Source organism: Lampris incognitus, chromosome 5, assembly GCF_029633865.1.
Source record: "Lampris incognitus isolate fLamInc1 chromosome 5, fLamInc1.hap2, whole genome shotgun sequence".
NCBI classification, from domain to species: Eukaryota; Metazoa; Chordata; class Actinopteri; order Lampriformes; family Lampridae; genus Lampris; species Lampris incognitus.
Window position 1 is genome coordinate 47,453,679 of NC_079215.1, and position 24,343 is coordinate 47,478,021.

Consider the following 24,343-nt stretch of genomic DNA (forward strand, 5'->3'; position numbering starts at 1 on the left):
GCACCACTCCTACATACTGCTCTGCCACTCCCAATTTCCTCATACAATAGCACACCTCCTCTCTTGGCACCCTGTCATATACTTTCTCTAAATCTACAAAGACACAATGTAATTCCTTCTGGCCTTTTCTATACTTCTCAATCAACATTCTCAAAGCAAACATCACATCTGTGGTGCTCTTTCGTGGCATGAAACCATACTGCTGCTCACTAATCTTCACTTCTCCTCTTAACCTAGCTTCTATTACTCTTTCCCATATCTTCATGCTGTGGCTGATCAACTTTATACCTCTGTATTTACTACATTTCTGCACATCACCCTTATTGTTAAAAATTGGTACCAGTATGCTTCTTCTCAGCTCCTCAGACATCCTCTCACTTTCCAAGATTTTGTTAAAAAAATCTAGTTAAAAACTCCACTGTCATTTCTCCTAAACACCTCCATGCCTCCACAGGTATGTCATCTGGATCAACCGTCTTTCCACTCTTCATCCTCTTCATAGCTGGCCTCACTTCCTCCTTGCTAATCCACTGCACTTCCTGATTCACTATCTCCACATCATCCAACCATCTCTCTCTCTCATTTTCTTCATTCATCAGCCCCTCAAAGTACTCCTTCCACCTCCTCAACACACTCTCTTCACTTGTCAGCACATTATCATCTTTATCCTTGATCGCCCCAACCTGCTGCACATCCTTCCCAGCTTGGTCCCTCTGTCTAGCCAATTGGTACGAGTCTTTTTTGAATGTCTATTTCTTGCAGTGGCCACAGTATGTTAATATTGAATGCTTTCAGGACACAGGTTTGGTATGAGGTATTAAGAAGCATTCACTATCTCCCATGCTCTCTACATTTATACTCCATCCCTTTTGGGAGCAAAATATATATAGAATGTGCTTCAACCATTAACTTGTGCTTTGCCTCAACCTATCATATTTATGTAGTTCTCTCTGTCAGGCTGCTCATCTCAGGATGAAACTAGATAGAGGTTATTTACTGTAGCGTAAAGCATGGTAGTCCTCTTAGCAGAAGAGGAAGAGGCCCCCTGCTGAGATGGCTCCATTGGTGCACACTGAAGAGGGGGCAGGTGCACAACTACAAAGAAGATTGTTGCACGTAAACAGCACCATCAACCTTTCTGTCATCCACAAAAAAAACCGCCTCCCTGTTTTTGTTTGTAAGAAGGGAACTCTGACAACTGAGTGTTACTGCCAAATCTTTGTTTAAGAAAAAAAATCTCACCTCTTGATGATGCTGGGACATTTTGCTCTCAAAAAATGTCGCTTTTGGCATCTTGGCTAATCTTTTTTTCTTGAATGTCCTCCTTGCTTGTTAGTTTTGCGATGGGGAGTAGGAGTGAGGAGCTTTGAGCTGGAAAGTCACAACAATGTCTCCATTGTGATATGAAGATCATTGCATGACTTCATGCTTTTTACAAAGATACAGGGTGTCTGTACCCGGAATAGATGTTGTACAACACGGTATTCCTATATCCTTCTGAAAAGCTTGATCTGAAGATGGGAAAATTTGTTTTCTTGGTCTCTCTCAAGGCAGTCCGAACCTGAAATGCTGACCTGTTTTATTCAAAAGTTTTCAAACACTGCACATGAAACTAGATTTAAATTCACGTTGAGACATTCCCTAATGTGAACCCTTGTGTCAAAAGCTCAGACAAGAGTTTCCACAATGATATTCAGTCCCGTACATCTTAATATAAATAAGCAGAGCAGCAGTAGGTTGACAGTGTTGTAACATGGTACCTGCACAGCACTGCAATAACGGATTAAAGGGAAAGTGTAAGCTGACTGCCACTGATTCTCACTTCTGCATTTGTTTTCATGATAATGGTGAGAGGGACTCTGGTAAGTCTGTGCTACAGTTGGGCTTCTCCAGTAAAGAGACACAAACAATGGTGGACGTTGAGGGCGTAACTGCCCATTTATTAAAAGCAAAGATTTAAAAACACCAAGTGTAAAATGCATTAAAGCTGCAATCTGTAACATTTCAAATCTTGGGTGGCACAGTGACCCAGTGGTTAGTGCTTTTGCCTCACAGCAAGAAGGTCTTGGGTGGGTATCCGGGTAGTGTGGCAGTCTATTCCATTGCCTACCAACATGGGGATCGGTGGTTCGAATCCCTGTGTTACCTCCGGCTTAGTCGGGCATCCCTACAGATACAATTGACAGTGTCTGTGCGTGGAAAGACAGATGTGGGTATGTGTCCTGGTCGCTGCACTAGCGCCTCCTCTGGTCAGTTGGGCGCCTGTTTGGGGGGGGGGGGCTGGGGGGAATAGCGTGATCCTCCCATGCGCTACGTCTCCCTGACGAAACTCCTCACTGTCAGGTTAAAAAAAAGAAGCTGGCGACTCCACATGTATTGGAGGAAGCATGTGGGAGTCTGCAGTTCTCCCCGAATTGGCAGGGGGGTGGAGCAGCGACCGGGACGGCTCGGAAGAGTGGGGTAATTGGCCAGATACAATTCGGGAGAAAAAAATGAGAAAATCCAAAAAAAAAAGAAGAAGGTCCTGGGTTTGAACCCTGGAGTTGTCCAACCTTAGGGGTCATCCCAGGTTGTCCTCTGTGTGGAGTTTGCATGTTCTCCCCGTGTCTGCAGTGGGTTTTCTCCGGGTACTCCGGTTTCCCCCACCATCAAAAGAAACATGCATGTTAGGGTTTATACTCATGTCTGTGCCCCTGACCATGGCAATGGGAAAACAGCTGGAGTTGGTCCTAGGGTGCAGCATGGAGGTGGCAGCCCACTACTCCTAGCTACACAGATCACAGCTAGGATGGGTTAATTTGCATTAACTGAATTTCCTCAAGGGGATTAATAAAGGAAACTCAATTCTAATTCTAACTTAATTTACTTTATCCATCTGGGCAATGGCAGATGGATAATGTAAGGCTGAGCGGCTGAGCCTTAGAGATAGGGTGAGGAGCTCGGACATCCGGAGGGAGCTCGGAGTAGAGCCGCTGCTCCTTCACATCAAAAGGAGCCAGTTGAGATGGTTCGGGCATCTGATTAGGATGCCTCCTGGATGCCTTCCTTTGGAGGTTTACCGGGCACGGCCAACTGGGAGGAGACCCCAGGGTAGACCCAGAATGCGCTGGAGGGACTACATGTCCAATCTGGCCTGGGAACGCCTTGGGATCCCCCAGGAGGAGCTGGAGGGCATATCTGGGGAGAGGTACGTCTGGAGTTCCCTACTTAGCTTGCTGCCACCGTGACCCGACTCCAGAAAAGTGACTGAAGATGAGATGAGAGATCTTGGCAATGGAGTCAGTCATAATGCTGTCATCTTTACCATGGTTTGAGACACTGCAGTCTCCTTATACTGCTGTTGAATTTTTTGGGCCGGGTAGAACAAACATGACCTGGTGCAGCGGCAAACATGTTCATGTTGGACACGACTCCAGCAGGAAAAAAGATTAAAAAGTGATGCCAATGTGGCAATACTCCTGTCATAGACAATCAATACAACTGTAAAAAAAATTGTTGCAGTGTAGTTTGATGACGTTTAGACTGCCTATGGTCCAAGCTTTGGTCCAAGGATCGCATTTTAACAAGGGTATGGACTATTTACCGGCTGGCTGAAGGCACAAAAGCCACAATGGCTGTTACATGTTGTCTGTAGTCTGAGAAAATCACTTGCAACATGTCTATTTCTCTCTGCCACCTACATCCGACATTATATCATTCTACTGTTGTACTGAATAATTGTCCAACAGAATCACCATAACATTATCATATGTCAAATCAATTAAATAATGCAAAATGTTTGGGATTGCAACTTTAAAACAAAGACTTAAAAACAAGATGACTTGTGGAAATTCCTGTGTTGGGGAGAGAGGGCCATAGTTCAGTTCTGTCCCAGAATCTGGTGTCTGTCTATGTTGTTTAATCTGTCCTGAGTTGATTAGAGTAACTCAGGACAGCTGGTCCACACCACAATACGCCAGACTCTTTTGTTGGCTCACAAAGATACATTCAGAATCGAGTCTCCCAGGCACCACACCAACACCAACAACAACAGGTGTACGACTTCACAAATCACATTAAGCTTGGGCTTGACACCAAAGCTAATCATGGACTTGGCCGTCTTTAATGGATATATTCACTTTCTTTGAACCCAGACCTCATTAAAATGTTTTTGGGAATCATTTAGAATGACACAGACAGAAACTTCACTGATCACTTCACTGTTGAGAAACTTTGCTGGATCTTCTTGCTGACCTTCACCGCAGTCCAATGGGGGAGTCCGTTTACACCTTTTAAAAAACTGAGATAGCTCCTGTTTTAAAAGAGGAAGCCCAGTGCGGAATAGTACTTATTAACAAGTACTCTTGAAATTCAGTCACTTTCATTGATTTAAAAGTGGTCAAGACCATTTTTGTTTGTTATGGCTCCTTATCGATGTAATTACAGTTGATCCAGTTGGCCAAATAACCTTGCCTTTAAGAAGTGGCTGTATTTTTTTGCTCTTTTTTTCCCAGCAATGACCTCCTTCACACTCCCAACTTTAACAATTTAACAACTCAGTAATGATAAAGAAACTAGTTTGACGAGTTCTCCCCCAAGTTTTTGAGAGAAGTTGGAAATTCACTTTACGCTTGACAGAATGTCGCACTTTGAGGCAGGAGGAGCTCATCTCGGGCAGCCGAGACCCAGAGGCCTGGTGTTTTAAGTCAGACTGTTTGTTCTGGAAAGGCAGGAAGTATGTGACAGCAAGGAAGATGAGGGAGACTGGTGGTTTGTTTGTCTTTTCTTGTCTCTGCTCTCTTTCAAGGACCACTTGCATTCACACTTCCAGTGAATAAGATGTATACATTATCGCATACACACACATCAACAAAGTGATGGGCATAAGCACCCACTGGACTTAACTTCCTGTCCCATCTTTCTGTGCCAAATGTGTACAGAAGACGAATTTGTTTGGAGTTTGATTGTGCCTTGTTTTTTTTTTTAATGCTTCTTTATTGAACAGATGAGGTGGAACACCTCAGAATTGTATGAAGTGTCAAGATTGAAATAGTCAAGAGTTCATATGTGATTATCAGATTTTCTTTTGCTATTTCCAGTCACACACTCTCCTGTCTGTTGAAATGGACTCGGCGTACTTTGTAAGGAGGTGGCAAGTCAGAAGTGTAATGACTAGAATTTTGTGGCAGTTTTTAAAGTTAGCTGTGTAATGATAAACTTTAAGCTCTTTATGACAAGCTTCAAGCGTTTCATCACACACACAAGCACAGATAAGAGAACTTTCAGGTGTCACTTAGAAACGGCACGTTTTCCCACAACTCTGAGTGCTACTCCATTTTACCTCCACCGATGTAGCAAAAAGCATTAAAGAAGCACATGAGGTTTGTTACATTACCATCACAGTTTGAAAAAAAAATCCACATTCATCATTCAATCCCAGTGCTTTATGGCCTATGAAATACACAACTGTAGGAACATGTAGGAATCAATCAATCTTAATGCTTTTGGCATCCAAGACCCCAGTTGCTCAATCATGGTGTCAAGTTTCTTGGATGACTTTTTGCAGACATACAGACCCTATACACACAGACACGCACAAAACACACATGGACACATATGTTTGTTTTTCTGTACTTGTGAGGACTGTCATTGATTACATTCATCCCCTAGCTCCTAACCCTATCCTTAACCATCAATATTACATGCTGAACCTTTACCCTTACCTAATGCTAATTTGAACCTTAACCCTAGACCAAAGGCCTAACCCTAGAACAGACCCTTCGTCACTTTGCAAAAAAATGTCCTCACTCTTAGGGTTAAAAACTCAAATGTGTCCTCACAAATATAGCTGAACAAGAACACACATCCACACTGCTTTTGACTGTTGCAGATTTAGCTTCTTAGGTGTCTTATGTCCTCTGTTCTACACACACAAGCATATTTACAGCCTCAACTGCGAGTCCTCAGAGTATTAACAGCTCTGTTTCCACAGAGCCCACGGGAGCCTCTCACAGACTGTAAACCATTCAGAGGTGATTATTTCCTCCACAACTCATCCCCTCATCGCCAGTAAATCCCACATCGGGGATGCCTGCAGACCCCAGGCTTTCCCCGGAACCTGATTTGCTGGCACTGCTGGCTCAGGGTTTCCACGCTTACTCCTGCTGCCTGTAAGGGTCATGGATAAACTTTCACTGAGTCCAATTCCAGGATATTGCTTTGCATTTATCATCAACAAAAGGTGCCTGTTTTTCATTATTCTAGAGGTGAAACAACCTGACTCTGGAGAAAGGAGGAAGGAGGAGGTCATGAGATCTTTTTGATGTGTGATTTATGACAGTGATGTTCTCTGAGGAGTATAGCTGACAGAATGGCACTGGCAAAAGACTGGGTACCACACTGTTGATGCAAAGAAGAGTGTGTGTGTGCTCAAGTTCATGATTGCGTGTATTACCACCACAGGTTCAGCCCTGTTGTAATTTGTCAGAAAAAACTCTCGGTCCCTCTCTGAGGAATCTAATGAAGCCCGTATGGCAGATGCTACCAAAAGGAGTTGAGAGGTACAAATGGGTTTGTGAGGGAGAGACAGAAGGGTCATCTGCGTGACATAGTTTATGGTAAATTCTTGTCCTGGCTTTAGTCTGCTGCTGATCTATCACTATTTACAGAATAGGAGGTATCCGGGGAGGTAATGGTGTGAGGTGAAGTGAGTTTAGCGATACAGGAAAGCAGACATCTCATTTTGGAGGTAGGGGTTGTTTCTTATTCTGCCTCTCCGGAAGGTTGTTTTGTTAAGAACCCCACCAGTCTGTCTGTCCTTTCTTTCGTTGTTTCTTTCATTGTTTCTTTGTTTCTTTCTTTTTCTTTCTGTCTTTCTTTGTTTCTTTCATTTTATCTTGTTTGTTTCTTTTTCTTTTTCTTTTTTGTTTCTTTATTTTGTTCTTTCATTGTCTTTCTTTGTTTCTTTTTTTGTTTCTTTTTGTTTCTTTGTTTCTTTCTTTGAGGGGGAAGTCCTTCATTATTCATATGTTTTGCTTTTACTAGTGCAGTGACCGTTCAACTTGCACCAACTGTGCAAATTTGTAATATGAGTGTGGGGACAGTGACGTCATCGCATCAGGTGTGTGATGTCAGTACGTCTGTGTGTTTGGCACAAACCTACAGCATGCTAATCTTAGCCTACAGAACCGCTCATCCAAACAACTTAATTTCATTTTTAACATGTGCCTGCACATTGTTTTTAATGACAATAAATTGAATTGAATTAAATTGAATTGAATTCACACTCAACGCTGGACTTAATTGGCTTCTCAGCAATACGCCTGCCAAGTGATCAGTTTTCGAGAAAATCGAAGAAAAGACATACATATATACAGGCAGAGATTGCTTACATTTTTTATCAGTATTTTTATTAAATTTTAACATACAGTTCACAAACATATACAAACTTTTGACAAGGACAGTAACCCAAGTAGACTTGTTGAAGGAATAAAAGACTAGTTCAATAAGCACAACTTGGGAAGTAGAAAAAAAACTACATAAATAATAATAATAATATATATATATATATATATATATATATATATATATATATAAAACTTTGTTAAAAGAAACACTCAACGGTAGGGAAAGTGCTCAACAAATACGCAGCAAAATAATCCAGTTAGTCAAGTCTCATAAAGAATTTACTTGACTAACTGGATTTTATATATGTATATGTATATATATATAAAGCTTCTCAATACCTTATGTTAAAGTTTGACAAAACTTTCACTTCTCAACTGTTTGTCAGCACATCACCAACTCCATGTTTAAGAATGGATATGAAGAGTCCAGATTCCCTCAAAAATCCTATTTGACATATTTATCACCATTTCTTTCAGCCAACTGCCTATATTTGGCACACTTACATTTTTCCATTGTAGAGCAACAAGACATTTTGCTTGTCAGATACACATGTCTATGAATATATATTCCTTTCTTTTCAGTCGAACATCTTGAGGATACAAATGTAATATAGACATCATTGCTGGGAGTGATATATTGATACTCAGGATTTATCTATTATACAATTCAGATCTTTCCAAAATTTCTTGGATGTGTTCACATTCCCAAATGCAGTGATATAGATTACCTTTAAACTTACTGCATTTCACACATGTCAGGAATATTTTCATTGTGTTTGTGCAATGTAACTGGGGTTATATAAGTGCACATCAACCACTTATATTGCGGTAATTTCAATTGTATATTTACTGTTTGGGTTTGAGCTTCCTTACATGCTTCCATCCAGTTATTTACATGAATATCCTCATTTAAATCCTTTCTCCATGTTTCTAATCTGGAATCTGAGGAATCTTGTGACCCTGACACCAGCATACCATACCACAATGAAATTAAGCCTCTACTATGATTCCTTCCATTTTAGTATGATTAGGGCAAGGGAGTATTTTGTAAAAAAAAAAAACTTGTCAGTACTGGCCAATAGCTGAGCAGTTTTACTTTGTTTTCACATCACGTTGACTCTGAGACATATACGTACCTGTATCTGTACGGTGACCAACTCTCGAGTAGCTGCTACCTTAACAAACAAGATCCCTCTGAGGCAGCTTTTAACCCGACTTCAAACACTTTCTTAAATCTTCGCAGTGCGGCTCGATATCTAAGTCTAGCTATTTTTAAGGAATTGTACCAGCTGCATCAGGAACATACGCGGCAAAGTGTATCGCTAAAAATTGTCAGTGAGATTACTCATTTGCTGTAAAAGTTTTTCCATTATGATGTTTTTTTTCTTGATGAATACATTTTTCTTGAGGCTTTGACTGTACTGTACACTAGCTATTAACAATGGAATTGATCAGAAGCCTAAGCATGCATAGTTATCCAAGCTAACCCAAACAGAAACAAAGAGAGAAACAATGGAGCTGTTATTAACTAATGAACTTGACAAAATTTATGGCTAAGAAATAGTCACACTTCAGTGACCATTTTATCACCCATCATGCATTTTCATCTGTGCCTTGTCAACAGGGAATACTCGTTTCTGATTGGCTGGAAGGTATGCGTTAAAACCATTTAATGCATGTGTATTTCAGCTTGAAATTAATCACCGTTATAAATTCATACACTGACTACAGAGAACCACCCAATGTGAATGCATGACAGAGTGTGCGTTAAAATGCTTTGACGCACACCTTGGCATACATTATCCATCCATTACCATCTATCCATTATCCAAGCCGCCCATCCAACACAGGGTCGCGGGATGTTGGAGCCCATCCCAGCAGCCTTACATATATATGTGTTATCTTGCCAAAATTTATTTATTTTTTTACATGGTGATGGTGGTCGCGTGGCTCGGGTCCTGGGCTGTTCTGGTGGCATCCAGACACTGCTTGGCATCCTCCTAATCATATTCTTCATATATTTTATAATTCCATTATAATTCTGTTATCCTCTTTCAATGTTGTATTCTGTAAATTGTTTTATTCTGTACACACAACATCCATTGCACGTGTTCTGTCTTTGGAGAGAGATCCCTCCTCTGTTGCTCTCCCTAAGGTTTCTTCCTATTTTTTCTCCCCGTTAAAGGTTTTTTTTTAGGGAGTTGTTCCTTATCGGATGTGAGGGTCCAAGGACAGGATGTTATGTTGCTGTAAAGCCCCCCTGAGACAAATTTGTAATTTGTGATATCGGGCTATACAAATGAAATTGACTTGACTTACCAACCACTTCCCAAAATCAACTGGCACACATGACGAGGGCTAACTATTTTTCAGAATCTCTTAGTTAACTATATTGGTTAACCTTCTTGAATCCAAGAAATTTTCCCATAATTAGAAAAGATCTGCAAGGTGTAGTCATTTCTAGACTTGCTGACAGAGGACGGTCCGAATCTCAGATATTTCCTTTCAAAGACCCGGTCACATAAAACAAGTTGGACAACGAACTTGGAAAAAGTTCTGCATAACTAAGCAGAAAAATGGCCATTATTCAATGACTACTGCTCTAATCATACTATAATGGACGGACTCTGCGTGTGTGTGTGTGCGTGTGCGTGTGTGTGCGTGTGTGTGTATGTATAATCTGATAGTCTGATCGACTTCACACTTGGCAGGTGTGTTGCTGAGGACCCATAGAAGTGCAGTGTCGAGTGTGAAGTCGTTTGGACGAGAGATTCTTGAGCAAGCTAATGAGGCTAAGGATACCATGCTATATGTTCCTGCCAAACGTACAGACGTGATGACGTCACGGGTATAAATACCGGGGCTCAACTGTCCCCACACTCCGATTACAAGTTTCCACAGCAGGTGCAAGCAGCAATACCGGAGGCCAAGCAGTCGGCCCGTTCCGAACGGGCACGTTTTGAAACGGGCACTGCATCAAACTATTTGGTAGACCCATGGATACAAGCTGGCAATCATACTGGATGTGCAATCACTTGGTCAAATACATTAGAAAACCTACACACCAGGTTTAATTGAGACAGTATGTTATCAAACACAGGGTTGGGAGTTAAAATCATGTTCACTCTGTGAAAAGACAAAAAGCATAAATTGGCTGGCAGTCCATTTCACTAGAAATAACATTTCACAGTTGTTGTCGGCTATTCGAAAATATGTCAGCTGCAGTTTAGATTTAATGATGAATCAATAACATCAAATCTCAGTGACTGCTTTTTTGATAAATAATTGGTTATATGAATTGGACAAAACTTTATTGATAAAAGCGAAAAGATGTTTTATAAGCACAAATTATACTGCCTATGTTAAGAGATTCAGATTGGCACATAAGAAAAGATTGAGGTGGATATAAAGGGACAGTTGTCTGCAAAAAGTAAAATTTCTCCATCTGGTTCCTTGACAACTGATTGAGGCTTGTGCCTTTTAAAAATATTTATCAGATATCAATCCAACCTAGCCTGTCTGTCCATCAGTCCATCCACGCATGGATTTGATTTGATTTAGCTGATAACTGTCCTTTGTTTTTGACCTGTTAGAAATGCCACCTTCCCTGCAATGTGAGTGTATCACTCAGTTCTCTGATTTCTCCCCGTACCTTGTCTGCAAAATCTCTGCTGCCCGGGACTATTATGTCAGATTACTTTTAACTGTCAATGAGACAGTGTGATGCATGTCACCATGGAGATGACCCCCAAGACAACACTCAACAAAGTAAACTGGATCTGAAGAGAGGAGCAACTATAATCTGCCGTGCACACACACACACACACACACACACACACACACACACACACACACACACACAAACAAAAACATGAGAAAGAGGGGGTAAAAGAGAGACAGAATTCAATGAGGCCATCAAAGAAGTAATTTCCCTCATCCTCATGCTGTTGGAACCTCTGGTCAATCAGCAATGTCACCAGGTTTCTGTTTCCAGACACAGAGATTCGATCTCAATCTCGATCGCGCTCTCTCTCTCTCTTTGTCTCTCTGTCTGTGTCTCTGTGTCGCTCTCCTCTCTCTCTATGTTGCTCTCTCTCCTTTCTCTCTCTCTCCCTTCCTCATTCCTCTGCATAGCTTTGGTCATGTCTGCCAACTCACTTTTCCCTCTTGGCCTTTCTGCACTGCCTACCACTGCGATGTCCTTTGACGGGGAGACATGAATACCCGGGGGTTGGTGGAAACTCGACTCGGCCAACCTTACTCCCGCACTCCTTTCCCATGCTCCATTCATCCTACTGTCCCTCCCTCCCTTCCTGTCGGTGCCCTCTAATTGTGATGAAGCTCATTAGTGGGCTGTCAGGTAGTGGGGCCGCCTGCTGGTGTTTATATTTAGGTACTGAGATACTGGCGGTATGATGTGGTGATTTTTAATGAGGTGTGGAGCAGCGCCTGAATCCTGTCAGTCAGAGAGAGATTGAGGGTGGGAACGAGAGATGGCTGCCAGTGTTTGGGCAGAAAGTACCTCATGCAGTTCTCATGTAATGTTTTTTTTTTGTTTTTTTTTTCCAATTTCACTTTCTCTGTTCAACTCCTGCTTCGGTTAAAAATCCTGCCTTGAATTTATATGAGATATTCAAATTGGGTGAGAAAGGGAATGGATGTTTTCAATACCATAAATTAACTGAAAATATTATATAGCATGGGGGTGCAGTGGTTAGCGCGATTGCCTCAAAGCAAGAAGGTCCTAGATTTGCGCCCCATGGTAGTCCAACCTTGGGGGTTGTCCTGGGTCATCCTCTGTGTTGAGTTTGTATGTTCTCCCTGTGTCTGCATGGGTTTCCTCCGGGTGCTCCGGTTTCCTCCCACAGTCCAAAGACATGCAGGTCAGGTGAATCGGCCACACTAAATGTGTCCCTAGGTGTGAATGTGTGTGTGTTGGCCTTGAGATGGCCTGGCAACCTGTCCAGGATGTCACCCTGCCTGCCAACCAATGACTGCTTGGATAAGCTCCAGCATCCCCGTAACCCTGAGAGCAGGATAAGCAGTTTGGATACTGGATGGATGAATGGATATTATATACCCTTATAAAGTGAAGCATGTGGAATGTATGGTATCATTGAAATTAGTCAAGGGTATCCAAAGTTTTGAGTGAACACCCAAAAGAGTCTTAAGCTAAGTGACTGTGGGTCTTCCCCAAGATGAGATGAAAGCATTTTATAAGCCTGGCTTCTTCAGATATATTTAATTTCTCATTTTGCTCTCCAGAACTAGGAGTTTAAGTTAAGGTAGTTGAAAGTTTAATATCTCCAGTGTTGCTAGATGTACCAATTAAGTCTGATATTGATCACAAAGTTTATTTATATACTAGCAAAGGTACCCGGCATTGCCTGGGGAAAATGTTCTCAGCAAAACAACCAACACGATCTGATCTTTACGATATAATCGATGATGAAATGTAGGATAATTTATGATATGATACATGTGATAAACGAATGTCGAATAAACAAATCTTATTAATGAAAATTATCAAATGTCATAATTTTCAATCCATTCATCAAGCTTCTTTGCCAATGTGTGTATTAATCGCTCAGTGCTCAAGCGCGTCAGGTAAACCACATTGCGTGCCTTCAGGCTAGCATTGACAATGTTAGGTGTAGTGCTTCCCTTGACCACTGGAAGGATTTGCCGGAAGTCTCCACAAAGTATCGTTGGAATGCCTCTTTCATAGATAAATCAGATTTCTTACTTTGTTTTTGAAATATTTTTCGAGCTGTGCAATCCTTGGAAAGTGCTGATTGTACAGATACCTTTCTTTTTGTTCTATAATGAGTATTTCTGGAGTTTTAAGCAAACATGCAAACATACACTCTTGGCCACCGCCGCAAATCACCACAAAATAAACTCAATTTAGCAAATAAATCAAATTTTTTACATGGTTTTTGAAATATTTTTTGAACTGTGCAATCCCTGGAAAGTGCTGATTCTAAAGATACCTTTCTTTTTGTTCTACAGTGAGTATTTCTGGAGTTTTAAGCGAACATACAAACATACACTCGCTTTATATAGATATAGCTTTTTAAAAAGAATGTTTCCCCCTTTTTCTCCCCAATTATATTCGGCCAATTACCCCACTCTTCCAGGCCGTCCCGGTCATTGCTCCACCCCCACTGCCTATCCAGGGAGGGCTGCAGACTACCACATTCCTCCTCCAATACATGTGGAGTCAACAGCTGCTTCTGTTCACCTGACAGTGAGGAGTTTCACCAGGGGGACGTAGCGCGTGGGAGGATCACGCTATCCTCCCGCGGTTGCGACCAGAGGAGGCGCTAGTGCAGCGACCAGGACACATACCCACATCCAGCTTCCCACCCGCAGACACAGCCAATGTGTCTGTAGGGACGCCCAGCCAAGCCAGATTCGAACTGCAAATCCCCGTGTTGATTGGCAACGGAATAGACTGCTACGCTACCCAGACGTCCCATATATTTTATTTTTATCGCAACTTTTAAAAGGAAGTTCACAAAGTGCTTTGCATAATAAAAACTGCAAACGAGCAAGTGTGAATTAAAACACACAGGGTGTAAATGAATTCCAATGTAATGAAATAAAGAAATAGAAAAGAATCAAATAAGATAAAAGGTTAAAAGAAACATACATTCAGATCAATTAAAAACTAATCTCTTTAAATGAGTTTTTAGAAGAGACTTAAAAGATAAAACAGAATCAGATAAGTTGATCTCTTCAGGTAGGTTTTAAAAAAGTTGAGGGGCCTTGCTGGCAAAGACTCGATCCCCTTCGGTCTTTGCATGTGTAAAAATGCAAACAAACCTGTGTATGTGCGCAAAAAAAACCAAAAGCCAAGTGCCTAACGTATAGAAAAGCACATCTTTGTATTGACCAAAATGCACACATTTGTCAATTTGCCTTAATGAAGATGTATGTACATTACATACTGAATACCAAAACCATGTAATATTAGCTGTCTGTGTGGTAGTTCACAAAATATTGAGAAACGAGTAATTAAATACAGTAATTTGCACACCCAATATGTTAAACTGAGGCTGAAAGTGATTATGGAAAAAGTAACTGCTTTTGTAAATATACATGGAAAAAAAACAATAATTGGGCATCGATTCAAGATGACATTCGAATACGATTAGTTTTAATAACTAACAAAACTAGAATATTCTCAGGTGATCACATGTGAAAAATGTTTTGTCTCCCACTTCCCAGAGACCCTCTTTTACTGGTGTACTGTTTTTGCACAAGAGCACCCAGTTTTTTCTTCCTTTTTATAGATGGTTATTTTTCAACTTTAATCAGTACACAACTGGTTTTAATTGATTATTCAAAATCTTCCACATAACATTTAACAAGACAATTCACATACATCAACTTCCAACAGTTTCCTGTAAACAAGGCCTGCAGTATCAAAAATGCAATTCTTATCATGAAATAATAATTTAATGATTATATATTTGCAAATTTATTTTTAAAGCAAATATTTATGATGTGAATTTTTACCAGATTAAAACATCAAGTTGAATTTATATATATATACAGTGCATCCGGAAAGTATTCACACCCCTTCACTTTCCCCACATTTTGTTATGTTACAGCCTTATTCCAAAATGGATTAAATCCCTTTTTTCCCCCTCATCAATCTACATACAATACCCCATAATGACAAAGCGGAAAAGGTTTTGTAGAAATTTTTGCAAATTTATTAAAAATAAAAAACTGAAATATTGCATGTACATAAGTATTCACACCCTTTACTCAGTACTTGGTTGAGGCACCCTTGGCAGTGATTACAGCCTCAAGTCTTCTTGGGTATGAAGCTACAAGCTTGGCACACCTATATTTGGGGTATTTCTCCCATTCTTCTCTGCAGCTCCTCTCGAGCTCTGTAAGGTTAGATAGGGAGCGTCGCTGCACAGCTATTTTCAGGTCTTTCCAGATATGTTCAATGGGGTTCAAGTCTGGGCTCTGGCTGGGCCACTCAAGGACATTAACATGTCTTGGCTGTGTGCTTAGGGTCGTTGTCGTGTTGAAAGGTAAACCTTCACCCCAGTCTGAGGTCCTGAGCACTCTGGAGCAGGTTTTCATCAAGGATCTTTCTGTACTTTGCTCCATTCATCTTTCCCTCGATCCTGACTAGTCTCCCAGTTCCTGCCGCTGAAAAACATCCCCACAGCATGATGCTGCCACCACCATGCTTCACTGTAGGGATGGTATTAGCAAGGTGATGAGAGGTGCCTGGTTTCCTCCAGACATGATGTTTTGCATTCAGGCCAAAGAGTTCAATCTTGGTTTCATCAGACCAGAGAATCTTGTTTCTCATGGTCTGGGAGTCCTTTAGGTGCTTTCTGGTAAACTCCAAGCAGGCTGTCATGTGCCTTTTACTGAGCAGAGGCTTCCGTCTGGCCACTCTACAATAAAGGCCTGATTGATGGAGTGCTGCAGAGATGGTTGTCCTTCTGGAAGGTTCTCCCATCTCCACAGAGGAACGCTGGAGCTCTGTCAGAGTGACCATTGGGTTCTGGGTCACCTCCCTGACCAAGGCCCTTCTCCCCCGATTGCTCAGTTTGGCTGGGCGGCCAGCTCTAGGAAGAGTCCTGGTGGATCCAAACTTATTCCATTTACAAATGATGGAGACCACTGTGCTCTTCGGGACCTTCAAAACTGTAGAATTTTTTTTGTACCCTTCCCCAGATCTGTGCCTCGATACAATCCTGTCTCGGAGATCCACAGACAATTCCTTTGACTTCATGGCTTGGTTTCTGCTCTGACATGCACTGTCAACAGTGGGACCTTATATAGACAGGTGTGTGCCTTTCCAAATCATGTCCGATCAATTGGATTTACTACAGGTGGACTCCAATCAAGATGAAGAAACATCTCAAGGATGATCGGTGGAAACAGGATGAACCCAAGCTCAATTTTGAGTGTCATAGCAAAGGGTGTGAATACTTATGTACATGCAATATTTCAGTTTTTTATTTTTAATAAATTTGCAAAAAGTTCTACAAAACCTTTTTCATTTTGTCATTATGGGGTATTGTGTGTAGATTGATTAGAAAAAAAAGGAATTTAATCCATTTTGGGATAAGGCTGTAAAATAACAAAATGTGGGGAAAGTGAAGTGGTGTGAATACCTTCCGGATGCATTGTATATATATATATATATATATATATATATATATATATATATATATATATATATATATATATATATATATATATATAAAAGATCTTTGCTATACAAGATGTGATATGTTGACAATTTGCACATGTTCCCATTCAGTTTGATATCTGGAGAGTGCAGCTAGCTATGTGAAATTGGTGTACAAAATCCATTTACTCAATGGAAACACTGCTAAAAGCATGTCCAGTTGATTATTGTGCATTCAAGTTGTTTTCTCAATCATCTTTGACCGAATTACCATCATTAGATTGGTTCTTTAAGTGACCATCTAATATTGATTTGAATTACTGTATTCATACAGTCTAAACATGACCAAGGCAATTTAAATACAAATGTCTTTAAGAGATTGTTTTGTCGGAATGACTTTACAATGATCTGATCTCTTACCTCCTCAGAGATTAGTGTCCAAGTATGGCTCTCAGTTTCGAGGCAATGCTCAACATGATGCTTTGGAGTTTCTCTTGTGGCTCCTGGATAGGGTCCATGAAGACGCCAACTCCAGCCCCAATAACAACAACAGCAGCAGCAGTAAGACCAGAGCCCCCACCAAGGTAAGGTTACATCCACCAGTAGTCAAATCTATTGCATGTTGAAAGTAAACCGGTGTTTTGTTTTGTTTTGCTTTTTTGTTTTTTTTGCCATTGTTTTTGCCATTGCATGGTTTTAAATATGTCAAATACAGAAACATATGTATGGGGCGTCCAGGTGGCATAGCAATCTAGTCCCCCTGGTCAAACTCCTCACTGTCAGTTGAAAAGAAGCGGCTGGCAACTCCACAAGTATCAGAGGAGGCATGTGGTAGTCAGCAGCCCTCCCTGGATTGGCAGAGGGGGTGTAGTAGCGACCGAGATGGCTCAGAAGAGTGGGGTAATTGGCCAAGTACAATTGGGGAGCAAAAGGGGGGGGGGGTAAAAAAAAAAGAAAGCGTATGTATTACGCCACAAGCCCATATTGAATATTACTTCTAAAAATTCTTCTTTTTGCCTCTCATCCACCCATTGCAACTCACCCAGAGATGAATCTACAGCATAAGAAGAGTAATCGTAATTTGATTGAAAGTTTGATGTTAATTGCATGGAAAAATTGCTATATGTTTTAATTTTACATTGTAGGGGATAATCAAGCATTCTTGTGGATTACTGGTTTTCTATTTATAGTTAGGGGTCACCTTACTGAAAACTGGTAAATACATGTCGCTTTCTGAGTTCCTCTAGGAGGAATTCTATTGTGCATGACACTACCATTTAGAAAAAACTAACAAACAGCAACAACAAAAAAACATGAATAATGTAAATCGTTAGTAATGTTTACTTTACTGGTACCGATTTTCAAGAACAAGGGCGATGTGCAGAACTGTAACAACTACAGAGGTATAAAGTTGATCAGCCACAGCATGAAGATTTGGGAAAGAGTAATAGAAGCTAGGTTAAGAGGAGAGGTGATGTTCAGCGAGGAGCAGTATGGGTTCATGCCACGAAAGAGCACCACAGATGCGATGTTTGCTTTGAGAATGTTGATTGAGAACTATAGAGAAGGCCAGAAAGAGTTGCATTGTGTCTTTGTAGATTTAGAGAAAGCATATGACAGGGTGTCGAGAGAGGAGGTGTGGTATTGTGTGAAGAAGTCAGGAGTTGCAGAGAAGTATGTAGGAGTGGTGCAGGATACGTATGAGGGAAGTGTGACAATGGTGAGGTGTGCGGTTGGAATGACAGATGGGTTCAAGGTGGAGGTGGGATTACATCAAGGATCGGCTCTGAGCCCTTTCTTGTTTGCAGTGGTGAGGGACAGGTTGACAGACAAGATCAGGCAGGAGTCTCCATGGACGATGATGTTCGCGGATGACATTGTGATCTGTAGCGAGAGTAGGGTGCAGGTTGAGGAGAGCCTGGAGAGGTGGAGCTATGCACTGGAGAGAAGAGGAATGAAAGTCAGTAGGAGCAAGATGGAATACCTATGCGTGAATGAGAGAGAGCACAGTGGAATGGTCAGGATGCAAGGAGTGGAGGTGACAAAGGCATTTGAGTTTAAATACTTGGGGTAAACTGTCCAAAGTAACGGGGAGTGCAGTAGAGAGGTGAAAAAGAGAGTGCAGGCAGGTTGGAGTGGGTGGAGAAGTGTGTCAGGAGTGATTTGCGACAGAAGGGTATCAGCAAGAGTTAAAGGGAAGGTTACAAGATGGTTGTGAGACCAGCTATGTTATATGGTTTGGAGACAGTGACACTGACGAAAAGACAGGAGGCGGAGCTGGAGAAGGCAGAATTGAAGATGCTAAGATTTTCAGTGGGAGTGACGAAGAAGGACAGGATTAGGAACGATTATATTAGAGGGACCGCTTGGTTGGACGGTTTGGAGACAAAGCAAGAGAGGCAAGATTGAGATGGCTTGGACATGTGTGGAGGAGAGATGCTGAGTATATTGGGAGAAGGATGCTGAATATGGAGCTGCCAGGGAAGAGGAGAAGAGGAAGGCCAAAGAGGAGGTTTATGGATGTGGTGAGGGAAGACATGCAGGTGGCTGGTGTGACAGAGGAAGACGCAGAAGACAGGAAGAAATGGAAACGGATGATCCGCTGTGGCGACCCCTAACGGGAGCAGCCGAAAGTAGTAGTAGTAGTAGTAGTAGTTAGTAATGTTTACTTATTTTTTGTTCATTGCATGCTATCAACTTATAATGTAGCTGTTATGCTCAATAATGAGAAGTGCTTGCAAAGCAAGAGTCATACTGAACAAGACTAGGTCAAAACTTAGTATATGGCTGGACTGTGTATGGTCAGTGTTGGAAATTGTGGCCAGTTTGTTAGACGGATAGTCGGTGGTAATGTCTATAATGTGGATTTCTGGATATTAAATGTTCATCTGCAATTTTCTGTGGTGGTCTGAGTAATATTTGCTGTTAAAGTGCACTGAAGTATCATATCACATGACATGGTTATAAATGCAGTTCCAAGAACACTTTCCACTCATGTCTTGGGATGTTTGATTTGAGAAAGAACTTAATTTAGTTGTAATTATAACTATTCTCATTATCTGTTAATTCTCTCTCCTCTTTCATCTGTTTCTATCTGCAGATGTCTCTAGTTTTTCTAAGACTCACTCTGTATTGACAGGTGAATTCAAAAAGAATGGATTGTGGCTGCTGATTGCATCAAGAATTGCACATCACATGTAAACACTAGCTGTCCCGTCTCTAGGTCCGATTATCAAACGATAGTGTTAATGATGTTACAGCACAAACTCCCATTAAGTTTTGCAGCCGAGTGCAATTTGCCCTTCTTGTTTTGCCTTTGATTGTAATTATCCATGTGGCAAAGTATAAATGGGGGCTTTGCGCCAAGATCACAGTAGTTAGGTTCAATGTCATCCTTGATGTCATCAAGTGTAGCAAGAATTGTTTGACCTGGCAACATATATCTGCAAATGATTTCAGTCTCCGTTAAATCAAAAAGTGATATTCTCCTTCAAAATATCCACTCAAGAGCACATCTGGCATGACGATGCCTTCGCCTGGCTTCAGTTACTGCTGCCATGATCACTGGAAAGTCTGGGCATCAGTTACCACCAACTCTCTTAGGACGCCAATAATTTTCACTCTAACTGCATGTGGCTATTAGCACGGGTGTTTTGCCATGAGGCTCATTTGCATAGAAAGAGGCCAATTTTGCACCAAATGTATGCATATTACCTAATTTGAATATGTGCAACAAGCACTGGAGCACTGACACGCTATTTGCTTGGCAGCACAGTTAGAGGTTCATTTTGCCCTTTGTGGGTGCTTTGAGAATTACATTGTTTCTTTTTGTCTTATTTGTGCTGGTTTAGCTCAAATTCATGGGAAAAGCCGTGAAATCCTTTTGTGAATTCGCCAGTGAGTGTTTTGTCAGAGTGATTGTTATTTGGGGTGCTTTACCTGTGCACTCTCCCTCATGCCTCTTGGCGCTCGGCTGACCAGTCGTGTAACTTCAGTGATGTCGTTGGTCACCCGATCCAGTGGCCCAATCATGTCAAACTGATCGCTCAGTCAGTAAGTTGTCAGTCAGTCAGTCAGTCAGTCAGTCAGTCAGTCAGGGACATTTGTGTTTGTAGGGCTGGCCCAGCAACCGGTCTAGCCAGAAATACCGGTGGCCCAGTGGTTAGCACTGTTGCCTCACAGCAAGAAGGTCCTGGGTTCGAACCCCAGGCTGTCCCAGGTCCTTTCTGTGTGGCGTTTGCATGTTATCCCCGTGTCTGCATTGGTTTCCTCTGGGTGCACCGGTTTCCTTCCACCATTAAAAGGTGCATGCTAAGGTTAATACTGTATGTGCCCCAGACCAAGGTAATGGAAAGAAGAACTGGAGTTGCCCACTGCTCTAATAGGATGGGTTAAATGCAGAGAACAAATTCCTTGTAAGAATACAATGACCAAATGAAGTGGCTTTCTTTCTTTATTCTTTCTTTTTTGTAGTTATGCTCAGGGTTTATTATACAATCATCCCAATGATTTGACTAACATAATACAAATTGTTCTTAATTAGATGAATTTTGAGCAACTAAACTCCACATTCACATTGAGAATAACAAGATAAGAGAGAGAAAATGAATTACAAGCATTGAAAATTGTTATCTAGCCACAAATTCATAGTGGGTGAGAGTATTTGTATGTTGTCTCCCTCCTAAAATACTTCAGAATAAGTCTTATTTCAACTCGTTTCCAGTTGGTGGCTGAGCGGGAACTAATAAGGAAAGGCTTGTGTCTGTTTCAAAAGAGTGTTTTAATCTTTGATTATCAGAATTACTTGATTATTTAGCATTAACTGGTCAAGTGTGCCACCATCTGAACAGTCATCTTGTGTTTCCAAGTCTGCCAGTGTACTTTTTAGTCGTGAATGAATGTCAGAGAAAGCTATGTAATGGCTCAAGACTTCACTCGGAGTGCTCAATTTTTTATTTTGTTAAGAAGCTAATCTCAATTTAGGCCATTGTCTAATAACAAGAACATATTAGTTAAAGGAAAATTACTGTATTTTTTAACCTACTATCCTATCGTTAGGAGTCAAACCATGTGATGGGTAGCAGAATTTTTTGAATTGATTCGGTATTGAACAAGCTGGTGTCAGCTGTTGCAGCACACCGAGGTGCAATGTAATCCTTCAGGGCAATAGTGCTTGCTGAGTAATATCCACTAAAAGAGCTCTATTCTTGGCATCAACAGGCTCAGACTGTTTTGAGAAGTGTCTGAATTCACATTCCAAAAGACAAAGTCAGTCAGCGCAGTCATCGATATTTTCTTGCATTTTCCTTTTTGCACTTCTCTCCATGTCTCTCACGCTTCAACTTTTGTCTTCCTGCATCAACTCACCCCTCGCAGGATTAAAGAGCGAGATTTCTGCTCCAGAAGAAACAGACAGAAATGGATTGATATCTATATAAAGATATATTGCTGTATTAATTCCTTGATTGGGATCATGGCTTTAGCTCTTTACACTCCTCTCGTAACATTCTAAGTCTCAGAGCCTGAAAAGCGCTCTTTTAATGGATGTTATTTGGTCAGTGCTGTTGCACCAAAAGTACTATATTGCAGCTTGGTGTGCAGCACTTGGCTGATGCTAGCTTGCTCAGTACTGAATCATTTTAAAAGATTCTGATACCCATCGGTCAGTATACTCCTAATAATAGGAAAGTAGGGCTTAGGTTAAAACATGTCAGTGTTTCCCTTTAACATGCAACAGCAACATTAGTTCTATAATATTCATATCTGAGCATTTGTGTTTTTCTGAAGCAGATATAAGTAACACAAGTATTGAACTAGAGGAGTTCGCTCAGCAGAGTGCAGATCTCCGGCAGGCGTATGTATATCCCCTTCTCTGGTGTTTTAACTTGCTGTCAAACCCTTTTTTTTCGCCAAAACATGCATACACACAGACAGAAAAACCAGTGTTTTTCCTACTATTATAGACTTTTGTGCAGCGCCCAAGTCAGTTGAATGGGAAATATGGGAAAAAAAGTTCTTAATATGCAACATTCAAGCTAAAAAATCTGCCTAATAAAAATGTTTTGCCTTAGTCTGTGGATGCATAACTTCCTACCTAGGTGGACCCTCACATGAAAGCAACCAAGTCTGACATGAAATGACAGATATAATGTTAACATAATTTCAAAGCCCTTTTTTAAAGGCTTCAAATGTCCTTAACCATTGTGGTTTTTATGATATAAAATGAATCAAGGCAAATGGCTGCTCTGCTGATTGACTTTCATTCATTCTTCCAGTGTAGGAGGATGGCGGTGTGGACTCGCGTTTGCGGCAGCCTCACCCAGTTCTGATTATGCAGTGTCTTTGTCCACATCTATGTCTAAGTATCACCGTATTAAGTTTTTATTTTGATCGTCGATTTTGCTTGGCTAGGAGAGCTGGCACTGGATCAGCTGAGAGAGCTTGGTCTGCTGCATCCTGTGGGCTCGAGGAAGAGGCAAGGGGGGGCAGGCTAAGCTAACTGCTAGCCCACAGCCCTGCCCGAGAGGAAACACCGAGGCAGTCTGGCAGCAGCCTCTCCTAGCGTTAACTGTGCAGTGTTTTTGTCTGCGTATGCGTTTGTGTCGTGGTGTGGAGTGCGGGGGAGGTGTGTCGAAGGTGTCTGGCTGGAGAGCTAGCATTGGATCAGCTAACAGAGCCTGGTCTGCTACATCCGATGGGCCCAAGAACCACGGCTCTGCCTGGCACATCACCTGAACAGAAAACACTGAGTGCGGTCTGACAGGACGCAGAAGCGGGGCAGGCTAAGCTAACTGCTAGCCCATGCAGATGGGCAGTTCTGACAGTCATTCTTGCTAGATGCGATGGACAACCTTTATTTGTATCAATCAAGCCTGGAACAAGACATACTGTCATTCAGTTGAATTAATGCACCATCCCAATCATTGTCATCTATAACATTGTAAAGTACTTTTTCTCAATCTTTTTTGATTTTATCAAGAGAGGCCTCTGTGAGATGGGAGATTAACGTGTGAATTTTTGATATGACACCTTTCTGATTGGTGGGAATGTCCAAAATGAGTGAATTACTGAGTTAGAAGGAATCTTGGGGGAGGAGATATTTACATAATTTAACAAAGTTACGGACCTGGAAGTATCGGAATAGATGAGATTTTGGAAGTTACATTTTCCACATGGCTCACTGAAGCTACAGAAGACATTGTCAACGTAAAGGTCTCTTAGCTTGACAAGGGCTGACCTCTGCCATAGAGAAAAGTCCATATCAGTGCTGGGAGTGAGAAAGAGATGATTATTGTGAATGAGACTGTGATTAGGAAATCCCTGGAGTCCAAAGGCAAGTCTAAATTGAGACCAGAGTCTTTTTTGTTGTTGTTGATTTTTTCCCCAATTGTACTTGGCCAATTATGCCATGCTTCTGAGCCATTCCGGTTACTGCTCCACCCCCTCTCCCGATCCGGGGAGGGCTGCAGACTACCACATGCCTCCTCCAGTACATGTGGAGTCGCCAGCTGCTTCTTTTCACCTGACAGTGAGGAGTTTCACCAGCGGGTTGTTGCACGTGGGAGGATCATGCTATTCCCTCCAGTCCCCCCTGCTCTCTGAACAGGTGCCCTGACTGAACAGAGGAGGTACTAGTGCAACAACCAGGACACATACCCACATCTGGCTTCCCACCCGCAGACATGGCCAGTTGTGTCTGTAGGGACGCCTGACCAAGTTGGAAGTAACACGGGGATTCGAACCAGAGATCCACGTGTTGAATAGACCGCTTCTCTACCTGGAC

General features: G+C 41.6%; 1 protein-coding gene across 1 annotated transcript in view; it reads left to right on the plus strand.

Annotated features, from left to right (window-relative positions):
* Nucleotides 1-24,343, plus strand: part of usp43a (ubiquitin specific peptidase 43a) — a 215,999-nt gene that overhangs the window by 3,891 nt on the left and 187,765 nt on the right. Inside the window, exon 2 of the mRNA XM_056280390.1 lies at nt 16,989-17,144. Coding sequence (XP_056136365.1) covers nt 16,989-17,144 — 156 coding nt within the window. The remainder of the gene's footprint in view (nt 1-16,988; nt 17,145-24,343) is intronic.